This window comes from Mastigoproctus giganteus, chromosome 13 (genome assembly GCF_048544385.1).
Source record: "Mastigoproctus giganteus isolate SK-2022 chromosome 13, ASM4854438v1, whole genome shotgun sequence".
Lineage (NCBI taxonomy): Eukaryota > Metazoa > Arthropoda > Arachnida > Uropygi > Thelyphonidae > Mastigoproctus > Mastigoproctus giganteus.
In genome coordinates this window covers 159,483,247-159,503,917 of record NC_143587.1, presented here as the reverse complement: position 1 = coordinate 159,503,917, position 20,671 = coordinate 159,483,247, and the positions used below count along the sequence as shown (strand labels likewise).

At 35.5% G+C, this 20,671-nt stretch overlaps 1 protein-coding gene across 3 annotated transcripts in view; it reads right to left on the bottom strand.

Moving 5' to 3' along the window:
- The window catches only part of LOC150076551 (ubiquitin-protein ligase E3B), a 711,739-nt gene that overhangs the window by 618,167 nt on the left and 72,901 nt on the right, over window positions 1–20,671 (bottom strand). For all 3 annotated transcript variants that reach the window (XM_090387665.1, XM_090387666.1, XM_090387667.1), the window contains exon 4: window positions 10,951–11,018. In XM_090387665.1, coding sequence (XP_090243791.1) covers window positions 10,951–11,018 — 68 coding nt within the window. The remainder of the gene's footprint in view (window positions 1–10,950; window positions 11,019–20,671) is intronic.

Here is a 20,671-nt window from a genome sequence, read left to right as displayed (position 1 = left end):
AATGTATTCATTGTCAAAACAATTAATTGTAAACTCCTCTAACTTAGAGGCTATGCCTAAGTATAAACAAAAAAAAAATTTTTTTTTTTTAAAGAGTGGTTTGGTTTATATGGAAAGTTTTGTTTTTCTGGCACAAGGCTCATGTTCAAGTATCTGGGAACTGTAGTTTTGCAGGGCCATTCACTATACCAGCAAGTCGGAATGATAATTTAGAAGATAATTTCTACATATCAGTGGGTCTACTGTAAACATTGGTGAGGAAGCAGAAGCTAGCTATTTTCACTAAAAGATCAAAGAGCACAGTTTTTTCTTAAGTTGTGAGAGAGAGAGAGAGAGAGAGAGAGAGAGAGAGAGAGAGAGAGACTAATTAGTTGGAAGTGGGGACAGTCTACATTATTTATTTTATTATGTTAATGATTTGATAGCTACACTGGTGTTCAAAGAAAGTGCATCACCTAGGAATTTCACATTTCTAACCCTATTTCACGATCGCATGTTACATTAATGACTAGCATTGCAAATAGAAATATAAACAAAAGATATTTATTAATAGTTAAGGCAAAGCTAAGTAATATTTGACAGGTGCTCTCAAAATATTCCAAAATGAGCATTTGCAACCTATATACAACAGTTTTGGTAAACGGGACAATTATGGCTGAAATGTTATCAGAAGCCCTCACAATTTGCTTCAGTTTATCATTTTAAATGGAAAACAAAATGAAAAGTTCACCAGGTGCAAACTAATATTCAGTTGAACCGCCTCTGGCCCTGATGACAGCAGTACACCATCGAGGCATTGACAAGCTCAATTTCTGAAGATAATCAACTGATAGTTCGTGGTTCCAAACACGAATTATGGCTTCCCGAAGTTCACAAACAGCCCGGACCTGAAATTCAGGTCCGGGCTGTTTCCCAGCCAGCTAACAGTTGTAATGGAGACCATTCTTCCAGCCATTTTTACACCTGTAACAAATGTAAACACATTACTGTTGCACCGCTAATGCAGAAATGAAGCTGCCTACTTACACTTTTCGCCCAATGACAAGGAGCAGAGTCGTCCTGAAAGATGCAGTTACTTGGCAGGTTGAAATGGTCTCTAATGGTTGGCAGCAATTTGCCTTCCAATTGGCATTTACAGAACCTTTTATAAACTGCAGTTGACCTACACTGCGATATGAATACACCCCCATATCATTTGGCTGGTAGGTAATTTCACTGTAAACACCATACAGTCTGGATGGTATTCTTCACCACATCTACAGCGAATCATTTGTCTCCCATCAGAGCCATGCAGGTTGAATTTCTTCTCATCCAAGAAATTAACTGACTTCCACTGCTCGGGGGTCCATTTGACATGCTCCTTATACCAAATTAATCCGGCCTTTTTCATTTTTTGTGTGAGGAGGGGCTTCGTCTTAGGGCAACGGGCTACAAGTCCATTTTTGAAGAGGCATCTTCTGACTGTTACTGCACTTGCTACAACTCCTGTATGTTCTTCCCATTCTCTTTTCAGCTCAGACAAAGAAGTTTTACAGTTTTTAAGGCATAAGTGCGTCAAAGTGTGGCCCTGTTTTGGCCTAGAGACTTGTTTGCGTCCAGTCCTTTTTTTCCTATCAGCCGAACTAGTATCCTTGAGTTTGGAAATAAATCTACTCACTGTTGACTGATTACAAGACACTCTATAAGCAATATGACGGGAAGAACATCTTTCGTCACGTAAAGCAACAATAGCACTCTTTCTTCGTGGCATCAACTGCACGTAACTTGCCATCCTGACACAAGCAAGCAAGGAATTACTGCAACTCTTGTAGAGTATGCTTATATAGCTGAAAGTAACAAATGATGCAATATTATGTCATCACCTGAGCGCCAATCTTATCTGATGCAATCTGTAAGAAATATTGCCATATACTTACATTATTCGGACTACAATTACAATTTTAATGGGTGATGCACTTTCTTTGAACACCAGCGTATTATAAACTATTATATCATATCATAGATTAAGTAATTTATTATCGAAATTATATAATTTTTAAAGGAATTGAACCATCTCAATGTCAAACGCTAAATATTTATGGCTACGTTTCAGGAACTCACTGTTTCCCACCTTCAGGCCTATGGGGATAGAACATTGTTTGAAGAGTGGTCCTACAAGTTTTCAATTTGATAATGATATTTGATTATTTACAATACAATATATATCTAATTATGGTATGGTCCTTTTACATGTACAATTACCATATAATTATTACACTTTTACTTATAATTTAATTAGCTCATAAATTAATAAAGATAGTTTATGAAAATCCCTAGACTTACTCTCAAAATTAGTTGAAAGGGTTAGAGTGTGCTTAGTATCAAATGGCACCAGGGGTTTCCCCCATCACTGTATTTCATGGGTTAATGTTGAAAGAGTTAATGTGCAGTCTCTTGGTCCAGTTGGAGAAGGCTGGTGTGGAACGAGTGGGTTGACTGTTTATATAGGTTGGGTTGACTTGGTGTAGCCAAAGGAAGGTTATTGAATGGCCAACCTGCCATATTTTGGGTACAAATATATTATGGAGGGAGGTTAGGATGGTTCTGAGATTGGCGGCGGGGGGAAATGATTTTGAGAGTATATCCATGAATATTTCTAAACTTTTTAATTTGTTGTTGATTATTTGTTATGGATATTTAATATGAAGTATTTAATAATTGAGTGTGTTGTACTACTATTAAAATTAAGTTAAATTACATTGTCTACATAAAACTGTTATGATTATCACAAAATATTGATAATTATCATTTGTTGATCAATTAATTGTTAAATTTAAGTTAAAGCTTTAAAATTAAATTTTAAATCTTGACTTTTTTCTGAGAATTTTTAAGGAACATCTGTATGGAACAGATTGTAATAAGCATTATGGAAGTTTACTCCTTGGTTCATGTTGATTGCAGAGCTTCTAAAACATCTTATGAAGTAGGCTTCTTTGAAGGTTCTTCTAGGGTAGGATGAATCTGTTGTTAGAACTATGGTGTTGGAGAAATCCCATGTGCCCCTGCAGGAAAGGGTGTGTGCAGCTGTTTTGCACTTTTTGATTCTGCCGTGCTGACTGTCTTGCTTATTTTCTCATATCCTTTTGTCAAGTCTTTTATACGTTTCTCCAATGTAGGTTGAGTTGTATGAGCATTGGATAAGGTAATCAGCATCTCTCGAGTTAAATGGTTAATGATGGTTCCTGGCTAGTTTTTATTTTAGAGATTAGATTCCTGCATAGAATGTGGGAATGTTGCGAGTATTTGCTGCTAAGTCCCAGGATGTACGATATAACGGGGTTGGTCTTAGGTTTGTATTCTTTTTCTGTGGAGGGTTGGAACTATTGTTTAGAGTTTTGCTGATAATGCTGTCTGTTAAGGCTAGAAGACATTGGTTCTTTAAAGCTTATCTTTATGGTAAGCTTTAAAAACCCAACTGAGATTTCCTGTTGCAGTAATTCCAGTTGGCTGCAAACTTTTAAAGTGCTATTGACATGTATTCTTGTGATGGCTATCTTGGGGAAAAATGATTTGAGGACTTGTAGTTTAGGATGCATCCTGTGTCCGTGGGTTTCTTATATACTGCTGCCTGTATCTTGTTTGGGTTCCTTGAGATGAGATCAAGAATGGGAGTTGTCCATTTTCTTCTGTTTCTACCTTAACTTTAATTTTGTGATGAAGGCTGTAGTGGTTATGGTGGAATTTGTACCATGCAATATATGCATGGTACAAATATGTGATACTGTTACTAAAGCACTCCATTTTGTGAAAAAGTGTACCTAATAAAGTAGCAACTCAGTGTATTTGCAAGATTTTTGATAATCTTACATGCAGTTAGACAGTTGATACCAATAGTTTGAAGGTAGTTCAAAACAGCTGTAGCAGTATTAAGTAACAACACACAAAAAGCAACCATAATGATTTCAAACTGGCATTAATGTCTTAGTTCTGTTAGAAAAAATATCTTGCAAGCCACCACTGGCAGATTACGAAAATCTACAAGTAGATTAAAAATTACAAGTACTGTTAATTACAATACTTGTACTGTTAAGAACTGAAAATTTACTGTCAAGAACTTTAATTCAAATAATTATAATATTATTGAACTTTTTAAAAGTTTCTCTCTGATCTCCCAGAATTGCTGAAAAATACAAGAAAGTTAACTATAAGGAAATTCTAAGTTGTCAGAATTGCCATTCAGAATAGCCCCACAAACAGCTTGCAAGCTACTCAATGGGAACCTCTGGTATACAACAATTTAGAATTTTCCTCAAAATAATTGATGATCATTGTCTAAATATATTTTTACATAAAATAGTGGAATGAATTAAATATTATTATGCAAATATGCTTCATATAAATTTTATTAAAAATATGGAAATAAGGTTAATTTTAATCAATATTTAAGAAAACTAATGAACTAAATGTGTCAAATTTAGAATATTTGAAAAACTTTTTCATAAAGGTAGAATTGTTTACTGAATTTGGATTTTAAGCATTAGAATTATCACAATATGCAATTCAAAGTAACCATTATATTAGTCTCCGGTATAGTTGTAGGAGGATTACATCCCTGTCTAACAGCACAAGCAATGAAAGATGCAAAGTGTTACAAAAAAGATATCAATCTCTCAAATTGAAAGGCTATCATAATAAGATGCCTAATAAATACAGCAATACTAATAATCAACACTTCTCTAAAAAGAAAAGTATAATATGCCAACAAATGCCAACAAGAGATGTATAAGGATCGAAAAACATCAGAATAGCTGTCTGTAGTGCGAGAAGGAGGAGGCATCCATCCCTAATAAGTAACACTGCACTTCTCTTTTTAAAAGATGTTACTTTTTAGTAGCATAGCATAAGGCAACTTGTCATGTCAGCCTTACAATACCTTTCTGTTAACTTCACGTTTCTTTGCCTCTGTTACAAAATGAATGAAATCCTGAAAGAGGCAAGAAAAAATGTTTGTTGGTTGAGTTTAAAGAAAACATTCCGCTTTGTGAGAGTGGGCAGAATCAGAGAGAAATAGCATTAGCAAAGGCATATGATGCAAGAAAGCAAGCTTATATAGCATCAGCCAAAAGAAAAAAACCTTATTTCACCAATTCACTCGTTTCAAATGTTTGTCAAGTTCTGCCTTGAATCTATTTAAGCTATCAATTTCTACAACAAGATGGGAGTTTGTTCCAGCAATCAACTACCCGCTGGCTAAAGGCAAACTTCCGCACATCTACCCTACAACCGTCTTTCCTCAATTTGAATTTATGCCCTCTCAGGTGATTTTTCTAAGCAAGAGATCCCATCAGCATTGAGCATGCTCAATGCTGATGGGATCCTTCACTCACTCATCTTGTTGCCCTTCTCTGTATTCGTTCCAACAGGCTCTACATCCTTCTTAAAATGAGGCCTCCAGACCCATATACAGTACTCAAGGTGTGACCTGACCACTGCCTTATACAAGGGGATAATCACCTCCTTATTCCTGCTAGAAAAATTCCTGTATATCATTGACAAGACACCATGAGCTACTCTTGCAGACAGTCTGCATTGCTCAGAAAACTTCATATCTGCCTGTACAATTACCCCCAGGTCCTTTTCATTCTCTACCACTGTAGTGTGGTACCACAGAGTTGATACATTACTCTGGGATTACTGCTTCCCATACGTAGCTTCCCATATTTACTGTTTTGGTACAGATTACTGCTTACTCCAGATTACTGTTTCCCATATTTGTCAATGTTAAACTTCATTTGCCACCTCTCAGCCCATCTGCTCAACTTTTCTAGATCCTGTTGCAGCAGTGTACTGTCATTAGTGTCATTAACAACCCTGCCAACCTTCGCATCGTCTGCAAACTTGGACATTAGGCCTGATACACCATCATCAATATCATTTATAAATACAGAAAACAACAATGGACACAACACTGAACCCTGAAGGACTCCACTAATAACATTAGTCCACGAAGAGCAGTGTCCATTGATTACCACTCTCTGTCTACTCCCACTCAACCATCCCTTTATCTATAGCAGCAATCTGCCTCCAATCCCACTGCTCCAATTTGTGTAGCAGTCTTCCATGTGCAACAGTACCAAAGGCTTTTCTAAGATCCAAATATATGATATCAAAGCTAATCTTTGCATCCAGTTCCTTTGTGACTGCACCATAGTATCCAATCAAATTAGTCAGACAACTTCCCCTTAACAAACCCATGTTGTTGTGTCCGAGCTATAACAGAAGGCTTGTCTAGATGATTCTGCAATGCTTCTTTACCAAGTGCCTAAATTAATTTCCCTGGAACAGAAATTAAACTAACAGGTCTGTAGTAGTAGTAGTGGCATGTGATGCAAGAAAGCAAGTGCATGAGCTTATGCAGTATCAGCCAAAAAAAAAAAAAAAAATCACGCCATTGCCTCCAAATGCCTGTCCAGTTCCTCCTTAAATTTATTCAACCTATCAACTTCCACAACGACGGATGGAAGTTTGTTCCAGCAATTAACCACCCACTGGCTAAAGGCAAATTTCCGCACATCTATTCTACATCTGTCTTTTCTTAATTTGAATTTATGCCCCCTTAGGTTCGTAATCTGAACAAGTGGAAGGATCCCATCAGAATTCAGCGTGCTCAACCCATTCAAAGCCTTATATACCTCAATCAGATCACCGCGAAGGTGCCTAGTCTCCAGCCACTGCAATTTGCAGAACTTAAGCCTCTCTTGGTAAGAGGATCCCTTCATTCCCCCTCACCAATCTTGTTGCCCTTCTCTGTACACGCTCAAGTAAATCTACATCCTTCCTAAAATGAGGTCTACAGACCTGTACCGCAGTACTCAAGGCGTGGCCTGACCATTGCCTTATACAGAGGGATAATCACCTCCTTTTCCCTGCTAGCAAAATTCCTATATATCATTGACAAAACCCCATGACCTGCCCTGGCAGCCTGTCTGCATTGCTCAGAAAACTTCATATCTGACTGCACAATTACTCCCAGGTCTTTTTCAATTTCTACCACCTTAAGTGTAGTACCACACAGTTGGTATGTTTTCTGTAATTACCTGTGTCTCCCTTTGATCCTCCTTTGTGGATTGGGGTCACATTTGCACATCTCCAATCAATGGGTACCTACCCTAAGTCCGGGGAAGCTCTCATAATTATGGCTAAGGGTTTGCTTACTTCCTTTGCTGCCTCCTTTAATATAACTGGATAGATTCCATCCACCCTAGGTGCCTTTCTTGTGTTTATCTTCAACAATTTCTCCTCCACTTTACTCTCAGTTATTACAAGATTATCTAGCTTACTACCAGAGTTGAATAAACCTTTGGCATTCCCCTCCCAGAATAACTCCTCACGTATGAATGTCGATGCAAAATATTCATTCAGTTTGTTAGCTACCTAAGCCTATTCATCAACAGTTGAACCATCGATATCAAGTGGACCAATCTGATTCATTCCCTTCCTTCTAGAGTTTACATAAGTAAAGAACCCTTTACTTATGTGAACTCTAGATGCAACCCACAAATTGCACCCTTTGCCAAAGATTTCTCGTAATCTGCCTTCGCCTGTCTAACCTGCTTTGTAACTTGGTTACAGACCAACTTATATCTATCACAGGCTTCTGTGTCACATGTTAATTTATATGTATCCCATGCATTTTTCTTCCCTGTCACATGTCTAATTAGTTCATCTGACATTTATTTAGGCCTAAATCTTGAACAATATTTCTTTGTTGGTATGAAAAGCCTAGTAGCTTCCAAGATTAATTCTTTGAATGCTTCCCATTTTGAATTTGTTGTTGGTAACATCATCAGTTGGTTTCACCGTATCGAATTTAAATACTGTCTCAGACCACTGTAGTCACCTTTACGAAAGCAAAACCCTTTCCTTTACCCTTGGTGGTAATTACCTCTTTGAGTAAATCCCACTTCAGCACACTGTGATCACTGCTACCTAGTGGTTCCTTTATCTGCAGATTCTTGATGCATGAAGAATCACTACTGATAATCAGATCAAGAGTATTACTCCCTCTAGTTGCCTCCCGAACATGCTGCTGTAGAAAACAATCATCCAATAAATCCACAAAAGCCTTGCTAGTGTGTGAGTGACCAACCCACAAATTCTAGTCAATATCCGGGAAATTAAAATCTCCCATTATAAGACTCTCTGATTTACTGGCCCACTCTATTTCCCTGTACAGTTCCTTATTATACTCATCAGAGTCATTAGGCCTATAACACACACACCTACTCTCACTTTTCCCTTCCCAGTGCTTATGTCACACCAAACAGACTCAATGTTGTATTGTCCACCAACATCAATTGGATGAACTTCCTTAGATTTCAGGTGTTTCTTAACTAACAACATAACCCCTCCTCTCTTCCTGTCCTGTCTATCCTTTCTGTACACATTGTACTCCCCCAAAATTACAATTCTGCACTGCTTATGTCTTTGTGACACCATGTCTCTGATATTCCAACAATATCTGCCTTTGATGTCTTGACTAGCAATTCAGTAGGCTCAAAAACTTCAAATGTTCAGAGTTTTCAGCATCTACTGAACATAGGAAGAGCAGTTATCTCTCAGCTCCAATCATGCAAAGTGGCTTCTCTTATTCTGAAATGGAAAGAGCACACAGGGAACTTCATATGCTTATGAAGGATCTTTTTCAACCATCAGAGTTATTCGAAATAAATAACAAATAACTGGAACTTCATCAAATAGGACTACTGTGCATTGAATTAAGTAGTTGAATTGTCATCTGATGTGCCAAAAAAAAAAAAAAAAAATTCCGAAAGGACCATCTAGACAGGAATGAAGTTATACTTCAGATGCAGCATGGATTTGTTAAGGGGAGATTAAAAAATATATATATCCCTAGCCAATCTGAATGGATACTATGAAGAAGTGACAAAGGAAATGGATGCAAAAAACAATATATACAGTAGACTCTCGATTTTCCAGGATATATGGTAGAAATAAAATCCCGGATAATCGATTTCCCAATTAATCCAAAAATATCAAAAAATGTTCAGCAATGTACATAAAAAATATGGTGATAAATAAAAAACTTACTCACAGGTCCAATACAATGCCTGCATAGGTATAAAAACATACCTATAGGTAATGATGTATGCTTGGGTTGGTCGTGGTTTTTTTTTGCCGCTCCAATTACGCAGTTTCAAAGAATGAAAATCCAATTACCGTTCCAATTACGCTGTTTCAAAGAATGAGACCCAGAAGCATAGAGGTGTATAAAACCTTGAATGGTTTGAGCATGCTCAATGCTGATGGGATTCTTCCTCTTGCTCAGAATAATCACCTGAGAGGGCATAAATTCAAATTGAGGAAAGACAGTTGTAGAATAGATGTGTGGAAGTTTGCCTTTAGCCAGCAGGTAGTTGATTGGTGGAATAGACTTCCATCTTTTGTTGTGGAAGTTGACAGCCTAAATCAGTGGTTTTCAACCTTTTTTTAATAACGGCACCCCTAAGTAATTTATTTTATTTTGCGGCACCCCTACTCAATTTTCTGCTTGTTAGATCCGATTCTCTCTCTGTATATATCCGTGTATATATATATATATATAATATTAAAAAATATATTATATGTTATATGATATTTATTACAATAATATAATGATAAAAATTAAATTTCATAATAAAAATTATGTATATACAGTATATAATTTTATTCTTTATATAGCGGTACTAAGCAAACATCAATTATAGATCACCACAACATTAAAAAGATACTGTACACCTTTTTATAATGAAATAAACATATAAATTAAAAAATAATAATAAGTTTAAGTAACTTAAACCCAAATTACGTGGCACCCCTGGAATGTTGTTGCGGCACCCCGGTTGAAAACCACTGGCATAAATAAATTTAAAGCTGAGCTGGACAGGTATTTGGAATGAACAGAGTGATTGGGAGTGATTTTTTTTTTTTTTTTTTTTTGTCTGATGCTGCATAAGCTTGCTTTCTTGCATCATATGCCTCCACTAATGCTAATGCTAATTAATGAACGATCATCTCTATCCGAAGACAGAGAAAGAGAAGTTTAGAATTACTCATGTGCACAGAGATATGGAGTGAGATAGCAACCGAGTCTCTGTGAATTGTGAATATCAGACAAATGGCAGTGCTGTCACAAATTTTGAATAATTATTTCATTATTATTAGTCAATGGTCCAAATTTTCTACTGGCCCTGGCGACAGTTGCCATCCAGTTGCATGGGCCAGTCTCTTCTTATCAAGAAGTTTTATATATAATAATGCCTTCTAGCAAAAGATTTTTATTACTAACCAAACTAAATTACAATTCAAACATTGTCATAAAGGTATTGTTAATTCTTATTTTTAAATAACTGTTTTATTTTCATTTATTAACAATAATTACTCATATCATTAATTTCGTAATAAAATATTTTTGAAAATTTCACTTCCTTGAAAGATATTTGAGAACATATGCTGGTAAATGTTAGGAGTTTAGTTTTTTTCTTTTCTTTTTTTTTTTTTTTTATAATCCATATGTAAAACAGTACTTGAATTTTTACCCATAGATATACTGGGTTAGATCAGCTTATACAGAATAATTCAATTCAAGTATCCTACACACAGATCTAGTTACTCCACCAAATAATAAAGGAAACAGCACTGAAAAATATTACTATATGGATTATAATTCTATCTTACAGAATGAACACCCCAAAAATTTACATCCATTAAAAACACTTCAGGAGGCTAACTATCACAGCTTTCACGTAAGCAAAGAATTAGTCATCTGCATGATGTGTTCAAAGAGGTACTGATAAACATGACACCTGTGGTTTTCATTAATTCTTATTCTGTCAAGTAAAAAATCTCTACAGAATTACAACATTTTTTTTTAAATAATAAACTTTATACATGAATGATATTCGCACTTACTTGTTTATCTTCTTCATTTTCCTTAACCATAAATAAAAATCTTCTTATAATTTGGTACATATCTACAGCTAGAAATAAATGAAATTAGTGAAGGTTAAGTCAATATTAAAATTTTCAGATAAACAATTCTAGTAAAGATATAACTTCATATTGAATGAATGTGGGCATGCTTAATATTTTTTCACTAGTGGTAAAGATATTAACAAAATACAATAAGATACTGATGTGAACAAAGTTGCAGTGTATCCTATTCTCAATAATTATCCTCATAATCATTATTTTAATTTATTCTATTTTATTATTTTATTGCTAATTATATGTTTATTTCTAGTATATAACAAAATACAAATATTAATAAATTAATATACACTTCAATATATATATTTAATCTCAAAGAAATAAAATACGAATAACAGAAATAAATAAAAACAAACGCTTAGTATCTGGTTTAGTGAGATGGTTTTTTGTTTCGTTCAAAAAAAAATTCATAAAGAAAACACCCCAAAACACCAAGCGTGTTCCCCAAAGCAATGTGCCCCACATTTTGGGCAACTCTGACCAGTGTAAATGATAGCTGGATAAGAAAGAGAAGAACTGGTCAAAAATTAGAAACTTCAGAAATGAGAGATTTAAGGAAAATAAATAGAACTAACAGAATGAAGCAATTACAACTGAGGAAATAAAATAATCTTAGAACAATAAATACCCAACCAATGGTAAGTGAAACAAATTTGGACAGTACACCATGCAGAAAGGTTGAAAGAACAGAATATAACTAAAGAGATACTGAAAATAATTAATGGTACAGTGAAATCTCTCTAAAGCAGACACTACTGGATTATAAGAAAATGTCTGTTATACTGAGCTGTGCACTTTGCAGAGGAATGTATAAATTGTTTCAATAATTCAGAAAACTGAAATTTACTCTGCTTAGTCAGGGTTTTTTGTCAATTATTTCAATTAATTAAATTTAAGTAAAAAATACATAACTAAACTTTTAATAAAAATATATATAAATTGGTATTGTTTGATCATTTCATTTTAGTAATTTCATTTTCATTATTAGATCACCTACTAGTTTCAGTTCACATTCATTGCTTCTGCTCAGAGAAAAATGTTTTAATGCAATAAGATACAACTCCCTACCCTCTAAACAGGTAAAAACCCTTCCCTTTTTAAATTTTTGCAAATGGTCCAGCCACAAAAAGCAAGAAATATCATTTCTTAAAAAATTAAAATGCAATCAATGTAATAATGCACAGGAAAAATTTTAATTAGTATTCTAGGAGATGGAGAGAGAGAGAAAATACCTGCATACACAAACAAACTCTGATAAAACCTTTATGACTTATTTCTCATCACCAAATGAAAGTGGCATGTGTCAGCTGGGTAAAAATTGTTCTCATCCCTCAGTCAAAAAGCTGGATATGACTGTCACTACAGCAGTTATGAAAGAAATGTCAAGCATCACAGCATTTTTAATGATTAGCATTAGAAGAAGCATATGATGCAAGGAAGCAAGCTTATATACAGCATCAGCCAAAAAAAAAACCTCCCCATTTCACAGATCCATTTGCTACAAAATTTTTTCCACTTCTTTCTTGAATTTATTTAAGCTATCAACTTCCACAAGAAAAACGGAAGTTTGTTCCAACAATCAACTACCCACTGGCTAAAGGAAAATTTCCACACATCTATTCAACAACTGTCTTTCCTCAATTTCAATTTATGCCCCCTCAGGCTTGCAATCTGAGCAAGAGGAAGAATCCCATCAGCATTGAGCCTGATCAATCCATTCAAGGCCTTATACACCTCAATCATATCATTTCACAGGTGCCTAAGTCTCCAGATGCTGCAATTAGCAGAACTTAAGCCTTTCTTCATAACCTTTGTTCCCCTCACAAGTCCTTGTTGCCCTTCTCTGTACTCATTCTAGCAACTCTACACCCTTCCTAAAATGTGGCTTCCAGACCTGAATACAGTACTCAAGGTGTGGCCTGACCACTGCCTTACACTAGGGGATAATCACCACCTTATCCCTGCTCACAAAATTACTGTATATCACTGACAAGACCCCATGACCTACTCTGGCAACCTGTCTGCACTGCTCAGAAAACTTCATATCTTACTGTACAATTCTCCACTACCCTGAGTGTAACACCACCCAGTTGGTACAGTTCTCTGGGGTTATTGCTACCCATATACAATGCTTTGCATTTTTCAATGTACTTCAGTTGGGACTTCCCAGCCCATCTGCCCAACATTTCCAAATCTTGTTGCAGCAGCATACTGTCATTACTGTTATTTACAGCCCTGCCAAACTTTGTATCATCTACAAGCTTTGACATTAAGCCTGTTATATAACGTCATCAATATCATTGATAAATATACAGAACAACAATGGTTCCAACACAGAATCCTGGGGGACACCACTAATAACATTAGTCCACAATTGATTACCACTGTCTGTCTTCTCCCACTCAACCATTGTAGCAACTTGCCCTTAATGCCATATAAAAATTTATAAAAATTTAAAAATTAAAAAATTACAAAAAAAGAGAGGAGACAAGCATAACGTCAGTAAATTTTACTACTCCAATTTGTTGTTGCTGTTATTTGGTTTTTAGGAGCATTAGCAACTAAGGCCATATTGCTCTGGGAATATGCGGTGGTCATTCCCTGACCTTTCCGCATCCTCCGTATTTGTTGGTGATGGGCTACTACAATTTGTACAGTAGTCTTCCATGTGCAACAGTATCAAAAGCTTTCCTGAAATCCAAGTACAGCCACTCCCCGATTAACGTAAGGGTTGCATTCCACGGAACTCTACGTAAGTTGGAATTTCACCCATGATTGTGCAGCACTCACAACTCTGCTCGCTGAATTGATTGAATCAAAAAAGAAATGTTCAATGAACATGTGACTAGAATTACTTTTTGTATTTATTCAATTTTTTATCTCATGCACAGGAAAAATTTCAAAAGTGTGCAATTTAAAAAAAATTTAAAAATTAAAAAATTACAAAAAAAGAGACGAGACAAGCATAACGTCAGTAAATTTTACCTCTCGATCATCGTTGGCAGAATTGGCATCTTCAGCTGATAAGTATGCCGCTGTGGAGATTTAGAAGGGGTTAGCAGCTTAAGCTTACAAAAGAACATTAATGGATGATTGGACGGTAACTTTTGTCTTTTCATTGTAGATTTCTTGGTAGCAAGCAAGCATATGATATTTGATAGGACTGTCATGGATATGACTGATGGTTTAGATTTCAAATGAAGCAAATTACATCACTTCCTATTAGGTGACTGTTAGATTTTAAATGACACAAATTATGTCACTTCCTAAATGGTGCTTACGATGCTAACTCAGTCACTAACATTGATTTGGTAGGGTAAGTAGTTGATTCAGTAGAGTAAGTTCATACTAAGATACGGAAATGACGTCACTCACTTCCTAAAGGCCTCTAACTCAGTCACTAACGTTGATAGGTAGTAATATGCAAGAATAAAAGCTTCGAAACCACTGAAAAAGCCTCTTGTGTCGAAAAGGAACGAGTTCAAAAACACGAAGAATGAAAAAATGCAGATTTTATTAAAGAATATTCTTTCACACAAAACCATTTCATTGCTTAAAATTTACACGGCTTTGATTCAAGAATGCAACAATAAAACAATCACTTCAACAAACAATGACTTCTTGCAGTATTTTTTGGTTATGACATCATACTAGTCTACAAATGGATTTTGCTAGCTACTGAATTGTCAAAATACCTATTTCAAAGATGGCTAACCAGCTGAGGGAAATCGAGAAAAGTATGCAAGAATAAAAGCTTCAAAGCCACTGAAGAACCTTCCCATGTCAAAAAAAGAACGAGTTCAAAAACACAGAGAAAAAAAAAAAAAGCAGAGTTTAATAAAAATCTGCTTCTCAAGATTTTTATGAACATTAACCTTCTACATTGACTTCTCATCAAGAAGCTGGACTGTCGACATCACGAAATTATATTCAAGAACTTCCTGAAGATTTCGATCCAAAAGATTTGAGTTCAAATGAATTACCTGAGGATTTTCAACTGATTCCTGAACCGGCTAGACTGCAACAACCAGCTTCGACTTTGAGGGACCTGCTAGAACAAAGGCTCGTCCGTTTGCTATGGCCAGAAAAATCAATTTAGAACCGTAACGATTGCAAAAAGATGTACAAGTGTTTCGTTGAATAATAACAGAACAATCTCAGCTAAACAAAATCATTTTTCACTAATACCAGCTTGTGCTATTACCATCCATAAATCTCAGGGAGGTACTTTTGATTCCGTAGTTTATGAATACAAGAAATGTCACAAACAACAACTATGTTGCATTATCTCAAGTTACTGATATCAATGATCTTTACATTATTGCTGCAAATGGAGAAAAGAAATTTTATCATGGACAGAGAAACACTACATCCACTCTTGCACTTCAATGCTGAAATGACCAGTTTGTCCATTTACCATGCAAGACACTTTATACAAGTTCATCAGTAAACAACAAGATCTTTCCATTCTAACATTAAATTGTCAAAGTTTATGTGCTCACAGTAATGATCTCACTGATACAGTCACACAACAACCCAATTTACTTTACTTTCTGAAACATGGCTAAATAACAGAGAAGTAAGCAAGCATACCTAACTTTGATTGTGTCATTCAATTCAAACGAGAAGATCAACAAACTGGTGGTGTAGAAGTTTATCATAAGAGAGAAAATCGGTAATGTTGCTTCTCATATGGAAGTGATTTATCAACAAACTGTTGGCAAATCCACACGGGTTAGACCTGTTGGAGACATTTGTGCAGCTGAATGCCTTCTTCCTGATGGTCAAACGATATTGTCAGTAGTCATTTACATTTCACCTAACCAAAAAATCGAACACATCACTGAATTCATCCATTTCATTTTACTTCCTTACACGATTGAAGGAGCTGCACTGCTACAACAATTTTCTCACAAAAATGTGACCGAATACTAATTATACTTAGTGGAGATTAACATTAATTTTGCAGGTACCCAATCCAAACCTTCGACTGATTTCTTAGAAAATAAATTTAGACTAATGGTAAATACTTCTAGATCTGTATTGACTACTAATCATGTAACTGTAATTTATGCTGTGTTTCAAAGACATTTACACTCTTTATAATCTCAAGTGCAAGTATCACATTTTAGCTATCACAAATCCATTGTAATTAAATTACCTATTGAACATGTATTGCAACCTCAAATTCATGAAATTGTCAAAAAAAAATAAATGCTTTAAAATATTTAACATGTTCAGATTCTTTTTATACTAAACCCCTTGAACCTCGTCCAAGCCTAGGATGTTTTCACATAAATAAAACATCTTCCATGCGTACAGGGTACACACGGTTTTTTTTATACTTTACTTAATACTCTTAGATTTATTAATATTTCCTACAATCAATAAAATCCTACAATCAAATGAAATTTGGTTTCACAAAGCCTGACTCCAGTTAACATTTTCTGGAGTACATATCACATATACATTAATCACCACGAATGATGCCAGATGACATCTAGTTGGGTGGATGGGCCACCATTCTTGAACTGTAAACCACTGGAAAGCTGCACTTTGGAGAGACAAGCCAGATTACAATGTCTGCCAGTCTGATGGTTGTCTGGATGTGGTGGATACCCTGAGAATGGGTTCAAAGAGTATGTACATATAAAAGAATCTCTCCCTACCATGGGTATGTCAACTGTGTATTTAAGATAGCATAGTTCTATATTTATATCAAACACTCTCCAATTCCATGCTTGCTTTTTTTTTTTTTTTTTTTTTACATTTACACAATTGTCTTTTCTCTTTAAACAAAATAAACTTGACAGTTATTGCTCATGAATCCTATAGATCACATGGGCAAGACAGGGCAGCAGGGACACATTTACACTTTTGGAGACCCTAGGTGCAACACAATTATGAGGCCCCAAAAGGTCAGATAAAATCAGGACAAAGTAAAAAAAAAATTGCTTCAAACGTTGTTTATTTCAGTTAATCAAATTCATAAATATATTTTTTTAATTTATTGAAAATAAAAGTCAAAATTTCTATAAAAACTCATTTTAATAAAATAAAAACAACACAGCATTGGTATATATGTATTAAAAATAAAGTATTATACATACATAAGTATATATGTATAAAATTTAGGCGTCTCCGTAGCCAGGTGGGCAGGAGCAGCAGTGTGTAGCACACGCTTCTTGATTAGACAAGGGTTCGAGCCCATGACCACCAAATATGGAGGATGTGGAAATGTCAGGGAATGACCACCGCACATCCCCGGAGCAATATGGCCTCAGTTGCTAATGCTCCTAAAAACCAAATAACAAACAAACAAGCAGTATTCAATTTAAAAAAAAAATAACTAACAGTTTTTTTTTTCTGGTTTTGGTCTTAGCAAATATATCTATAATATTATCATAAGTAATTGAGTCCATTGCATCTGATTCGATGAATAATAACGATAGGTCACTTGTTTTATTTTGGTGCAAGTTGCTTCTTAAATAATTTTTAATTCGTTTCAACACCGAAAATGAGCGTTCAACACTCGCGTTTGAAATATACATAGTCAAAAATATTTTTAAAATAGTTTCTACGTTCGGGAAGGTAGACCTTAACCCGTTGTTTGTAAATTGGTACATATTTTTAATTGAAAAATTTTCTTCTTTCATCATTATTAAAAATTGCTTAACTTCGTCAATAAATTTTTCCGAGTCAATGTCAGTCCTATAAGTTTCTAATACCTTGTTAATACTAGTCATGTACTTGTTTTGATCTATATCTTTCTTTAAAAATATGTCAAACATATCTAATATGTCTAAATAGCTTTTCGTCCTTTCGTTAATTTGCAAAATTAGCTTATCGTAAATTAATTAAAAGTATTAACAATGAAATTTTCTTTTCCATATAATATAATGTCATCGCTGGATTGTGAAACTTCGTCACACATTTTTTTCCGTTTTTTCATTTTTCTCTTCCCATCTTTAAATTGTGTCTCATCTGTTAATAAATTCGCTTCTTCATTTAAAGCAGCAAAACTATTTCTTATAGCTAAAATAAAACCAACTAAAGAAGACTATAACAAATTATTAACTAATATAGCAAATCCATATCGGAATCTTGTAGAGATTTACTAGTCGCATTTATTCATTGTAAAATTTTGTCCCACATAATTGTTAAAATAGCTCTTTCTAAATTATCAAAATTTTCAGCCAGTGATGAGCTCTCTAATTTAGAAATAGGTTTTCATAAGGAGAAATGGATAGTTCAAGTAATGCTTCCTTAATTTGTTTATATCCACGTTTCAATGCGAATATAGCATCAGCTCTTGCAGATCACCTCGTTTCAGACTTTTGACTGTTAAAGATTTTTTTCTAATTCTTGTTGAAGATGAAAAGTAATTATATACGTTTTGAAAAAAACAAAAATATTGCACTGCTTTTGGACAAAATTCCGCAGCATAGTTGCCAATTAAATTTAAGAAATGACTAGAGCATAGTATGTAATGTGTAATGGTATGTAATGTGTAGAGGGCTATGTTTTTTCAGCCTAGCTTGTAAACCTGTATAGACACCTTTCATATTGGTAGCGTTATCATAGCTTTGCTCTCTGCACATTTCTATATTAGCATTAGCAGAGGCATACGATGCAAGAAAGCAAGCTTATACAGCATTAGCCAAAAAAAAAAAAAAAAAGCTCCGATTTCAACCGTCCATTCGTTCAAAATACCTGTCCAGCTGAGCCTTAAATTTATTTAGGCTATCAACTTCCCAAACAAGGGATGGAAGTCTGTTCCACCAACCAACTACCCGCTGGCTAAATTTCTGCACATCTATCCTACATCTGTCTTTCCTCAATTTGAATTTATGCCCTCTCGGGTGATTATTCTGAGCAAGAGGAAGAATCCCATCGGCATTGAGCATACTCAAACCATTCAAGGCTTTATACACCTCAATCAGATCACCTCGCCGGTGTCTAGTCTCCAGACACTGTAATTTGCAAAACTTAAGACTTTCTTCGTAAGAGCAACCCTTTGTTCCATTCACTAATCTTGTTGCCCTTCTCTGTACTCGTTCCAACAGCTCTACATCCTTCTTGAAATGAGGCCTCCAGACCTGTATACAGTACTCAAGGTGTGGCCTGACCATTGCCTTATATAAGGGAATGATCACCTCCTTATCCCTGCTAGAAAAATTCCTGTACATCATTGACAAGACACCGTGAGCTACTCTTGCAGCCCGCCTGCACTGCTCAGAAAACTTCATATCTGCCTGTACAATTACCTCCAGGTCCTTTTCATTCTCTACAACTGTCAGTATAGTACCACAGAGTTGATACATTGCTTTGGGGTTACTGTTTCCCATATGTAGTACTTTACATTTGTCAATGTTGAACTTCACTTGCCACCACTCAGCCCAACTGCTCAACTTTTCTAGATCCTATTGCAGCAGCGTACTGTCATTAGTGTCATTAATAACCCTTCCGACCTTCTTATTGTCTGCAAACTTGGACATTAAGCCTGATATACCATCATCAGAATCATTTATAAATACAGAAAACAACAATGGACCCAACACTGAACCCTGAGTGACTCCACTAATAACATTAGTCCACGAAGAGCAGTGTCCATTGATTACCACTCTGTCTTCTCCCCCTCAACCATCCCTTTATCCATAGCAGCAATTTGCCTCCAATGCCACACACCTCCAATTTGTGCAGCAGTCTTCCATGTGCAACAGTATCAAAAGCCTTTCTAAGATCCAAATATATAATATCAAAGTTATTCCTTGCATCCAGTTCTTTTGTGACTGCATCATAGTATCCAATCAAATTGGTCAGGCAAGACTTTCCCTTAACAAACCCATGCTGTCCAAGCTATAACTGAAGTCTTGTCTAGATGATCCTGCAGTGCTTCTTTAACCAGTGCCTCCATTAATTTTCCTGGAACAGAAGTTAAACTCACAGGTCTATATTTACTTATGTCAGCCTTTGATTCTCCTTTGTGAATTGGGGTCACATTTGCACATCTCCAGTCTATGGGTACCTCCCCTCAGTCCAAAGAAGCTCTCATAATTATGGCTAAGGGTTTGCTTAGTTGCTTTGCTGCCTCCTTTAAATAAAACTGGATAGATCCCATCCACCACAGGTGCCTTTTTTATGTTTATCCTCAACAATTTCTCCTCCACTTTACTCTCAGTTATTACAAGATTATCTCGCTTACTGCCAGGATTGAATACACCTCTGGCATTCCCCTCGCTGAATAACTCCACACGTGTGAATGTCGATGCAAAATATTCATTTAGTTTGTTAGCCACCTGAGCAGGATCCTCAACTGTTGAATCATCAATATCCAGTAGACCAATATGATTCATCCCTTTCCTTCTAGAGTTTACATAGGTAAAGAACTCTTTTCTGTTTTTCTTTGCATCCTTTTGCCAAGGACTTCTTATAATCTGCCTTTGCCTGCCTAATTTCCTTTGTGACTTGGTTACCAGCTTATATCTATCATAGGCTTCCATGTCACCCATTAATTTATATGTATCCCATGCATTTTTCTTCTCTGCCATTAGCATTAGCATTAGCAGAGGCATATGATGCAAGAAAGCAAGCTTATTCAGCATTAGCCAAAAAAAAACAAAAAAAAAAAAAAAAAACCCAC